Source organism: Zingiber officinale, chromosome 2A (assembly GCF_018446385.1).
Source record: "Zingiber officinale cultivar Zhangliang chromosome 2A, Zo_v1.1, whole genome shotgun sequence".
In the NCBI taxonomy this organism is placed as follows: domain Eukaryota; kingdom Viridiplantae; phylum Streptophyta; class Magnoliopsida; order Zingiberales; family Zingiberaceae; genus Zingiber; species Zingiber officinale.
In genome coordinates this window covers 2,565,935-2,569,451 of record NC_055988.1, presented here as the reverse complement: position 1 = coordinate 2,569,451, position 3,517 = coordinate 2,565,935, and the positions used below count along the sequence as shown (strand labels likewise).

Sequence of the window (3,517 nt, the reverse complement as noted above, 5' to 3'; positions counted from 1 at the left end):
GATGGCTACGGCCCGTAAGCCCTTCGTCCTTCTCCAACAGCTCATCAAAACCTATCCGATCTTCGACCCTTCCACCTCCGCCCTCGTCCTCCGCCACCTCGTCGACTACCAAGACCCATCCCACGATCCTCGCCCGGCCGCACTCTACCTCCACCACATGCTCCGCCGCGGCCTCACCCCTCATCCCGCCACCTTCAACCGCCTCCTCCGCCGCCTCCTCCTCGATGCGGACCTCCTCCACACGGCCTCCTCACTCTTTCGCGAAGCTAGGACCCGGATGCCTCTCGACGAACACAGCTTCGCCGTCATGATCCGCGGCCTCTGCGACGCCGGGCTCTTCGACGAAGCTTCCATTTTGCTGGACGAGTTCGAGGCAGGCGCCGAGGCTTCCAGTGTGGTCATCTATACCAGCTTGATCGACGGGTGCTGTAAAAGAGGCAGCTTTGATGCCGCGAAGCGATTGTTCGACCGGATGAAAGGCCGGGGCGTGTCCCCCAACGAGTTCACTTACACCGTCATGATCAGCGGCTGCTTTAGGAACGGATTCCCTACTTCTGGTTTCGAGATGTACGAGGAGATGAAGCAGAGCGGAGTCTGCCCCAATCTCTACACTTACAACGTTTTGATATCGGAGTGCTGCAGGGGGCAAGACTTCTGCCTGGCGTTCCAACTGTTCGATGAAATGTCTCAGAAGGGAATTCTGCCAAACATCGTGACGTATAACACCTTGATTGGTGGGTTTTGCAAGCAAAGCAAGGTAAAGGATGCTGGAAACTTGTTCATTAAATTGAAAGCCGATGGATTGCGACCGAGTTTGGTTACTTATAACCTTCTCATAGATGGTTACTTTAAAGCAGGGCAGTGTTCGAAAGCTACAAGTTTAATGAATCAGATGAAGAAAAGTGGTTGCTCGCCGAGTGTCGTAACTTACAATGTGCTCATCAATGGATATTCTCGAGCAGGCGACCTGATCGGAGTAGCAAATGCTTATGAGGACATGAAGCTTAGGGGATTAGCTCCGACGCTTGTCACTTACAACATCCTCATTGATGCTTTTGCTAGAGCAAATGATACAGAGAGGGCCTTTCAGATGTATGAATCAATGGAGAGAGCAGGCTTGAAAGCAGATGCCTACACATATGCTGTTCTAATACATGGTTTGTGCATGCAAGCCAATATGAAGGATGCTCGGAAATTGTTTGATTCGATGAACGACAAAGGGTTAAGACCAACCGATGCAACTTATGACATGATGGTATATGGGTACGGCAGAGAAGGCAGTTCCTACAAGGCTCTAAGGTTGATCAGTGACATGATATCAAAGGGAATGACTCCCAATCTTGCGAGCTATGGTTTAGCAATTCGAATTCTTTGCAAGGATAGAAAGTGGCACGAGGCAGAGATTTTGCTAAGTAAAATGGTAACTTCTGGTTTGCAACCAAATGATTTTGTACATGAAGCATTGTCTTGTGGCAAACTAAGGTGCCAATAGTCCTTTCATAAGTTTCTCAGAAGAACTGAAACTTGTCCAAATCAACCTTCTCCTCGAGCAGCATTTGGAGGAGTTAAATATATGCATTGCGCCATCGATAGCGATCACCCAGCATGTTGATTTGAGCCTATGTTACTGAGCTTGGATATGGTTCAATGCAGATTTTCATCAAATTAAGAGATCTGAAGCCTATTGGTGCTGTCAATGGGAATATCTTTTTTGTTCATTCCTTAAACAAGAAGTCCATGATGGCTGCTCATCTGATGGCTGCATTGATCATGAGGGGATGATAATATTAATACCTATGATATATTGAGTGTACTGTATCTGGATTTACCAGTCTTGCAGATTGGTAAAGGTGTTTCAGGAAAAATAGTGTAGTGAAATTATAGATTTTTGACTCAGAAAATGCTGAATTCAGTGATTAATTCTGTTAATATGTTTAGTTAGTTCTGAATGGAAAATAATAATCTATAATTGTGTAGTGTGATCATACATGATTCATTAGTTGTTAGTAATGTTGCAAATGTGATGCTGAAAGACCAAAAGAAGATTTGATTGACAATTATAAAAAGATGATAGTCAAGGATTGGTTGTTGTTATAATGTGTTAGCAATATAGTTTAAATTAGATATTTGTATGCTTCCGATAAGTATATCAAGTGTGGAGGAATTTAGTGTTGGAACCCCAAGGTGTTTTGATGTGATCAAACAAGCTAAGTTAGGTCCTGCGTTTGTTTAACCCTTGTGTCTAAGTGTGCAGGAGCTTAGGAACACAGGAAGTCGAGCGGAAGACGCGGCTAACGAGAAGGACGGCACGGGGAGAGAGCCGACGGGCTCGGTGCGTCCGAGGGACGAGGTGACCGCCGAAGAGTACACCGGCGGACGAGAAGAACGTGCGCGGCGTTCGAGGGACGAGAAACTGGGAAGGAAGGCTGCTCGAGTAGAAGGCCGGAACATGGGTTTGGGTGAGCCATATTCCGGAAGGCCGAGATCACCCAAGCAAACGGAGCCGGAGCGAACAGACCCGGACCGAGATGAGCTGGATCGAGACGAGCTGAACCGGAGTCGAAAAGTTAACCTATGTTGACCTTAGGGCTCCGGGCGCCCGGAACCATTCCGGGCACCCGGAACCATTCCGGGCGCTCGGAACCGACCGGGGCGCCCGGAACCCTTCCGGGAGCCCGGAACCGACCGGGGCGCCCGGAACCCTTCCGGGCGCCCGGAATCGACTTTTCAACAGGATCGAGTTTTGACTCGATCCGACCGTTGGGGGATAAAATTTATCCCCCCAGGGTGCCCGGAACCCTTCCAGGCGCTCGGACCAAGACTATAAATATAGCCTTGGTCCAGAAGCAATTATTAATGAAGAACAACTACTTGTAATCCAGTGCTTTCATTTGTGTTATTTCTTTCTGTGCTTTCAATGAAGCCGCCCAGAGGAGAATCAATTAGTGCGCCTTCTTTGCCTTGGATTAGCAATCCTCGATTGCAAACCAAGTAATTCCTCTGTGTCTATTTTACTTTTTAATTAGTCTCCGCCTTTTTAATTACAAGTTCTTTTAAGTTAGTTGAATATCCGAGAAGGGTTTTGGTTTTATTTTGTAGGGCAATTCACCCTCCCTCTTGCCGCCTCAAAAGGGACCTACAAGTGGTATCGGAGCCAGGCGCTTGGGAGGACTAACCGCCGTCGAAGCAACAAAGATGGCCGGACCAAGCATTGTTCCACCAAAATTCGAGAGACTGGAGGCGTCGTATGGAGGTATTCCTAAAACAGATTTTGAAATTCGGTTTATTATGAAATATGGTTTTGTAGCTCAATAGATAAAGATGGAAAAGAAAAGAAGAAGCGATTGGACAAAGAAGGAGCAGAATGAATCGGTAGCAAACAGCAGCGTGTTACCGCCTCAAGAGGTCAACCGCATTGGAAACTACTTATCTGCTAAAGAACTTTGGGAGAAGTTCTTAGAACTCCACGAAGGCAAGTCCGAAGCAAAGCTCGCTAGAAGGGACATCCTCCGCAACA

The 3,517-nt window shown here is 47.4% G+C and overlaps 1 protein-coding gene across 2 annotated transcripts; it reads left to right on the top strand.

Moving 5' to 3' along the window:
- On the top strand, window positions 1–1,929 carry LOC122040523 (pentatricopeptide repeat-containing protein At4g11690-like). Of its 2 annotated transcripts, XM_042599869.1 has the most exons (2): window positions 1–757; window positions 858–1,016. In XM_042599869.1, the coding sequence occupies exons 1-2, from the start codon at window positions 2–4 to the stop codon at window positions 882–884; spliced, it is 783 nt and encodes a 260-aa protein (XP_042455803.1). In that variant the 5' UTR covers window position 1; the 3' UTR covers window positions 885–1,016. The 2 variants fall into 2 exon arrangements, with proteins under 2 accessions (XP_042455803.1, XP_042455802.1); XM_042599868.1 differs by having other exon boundaries at window positions 1–1,929.
- The last annotated feature ends 1,588 nt before the right edge of the window (window positions 1,930–3,517 follow it).

What these genes read in the sequence shown, in the direction of transcription:
- LOC122040523 (XM_042599868.1), top strand. Translation starts at nt 2, where the DNA reads ATGGCTACGGCCCGTAAGCCCTTCGTCCTTCTCCAACAGCTCATCAAA.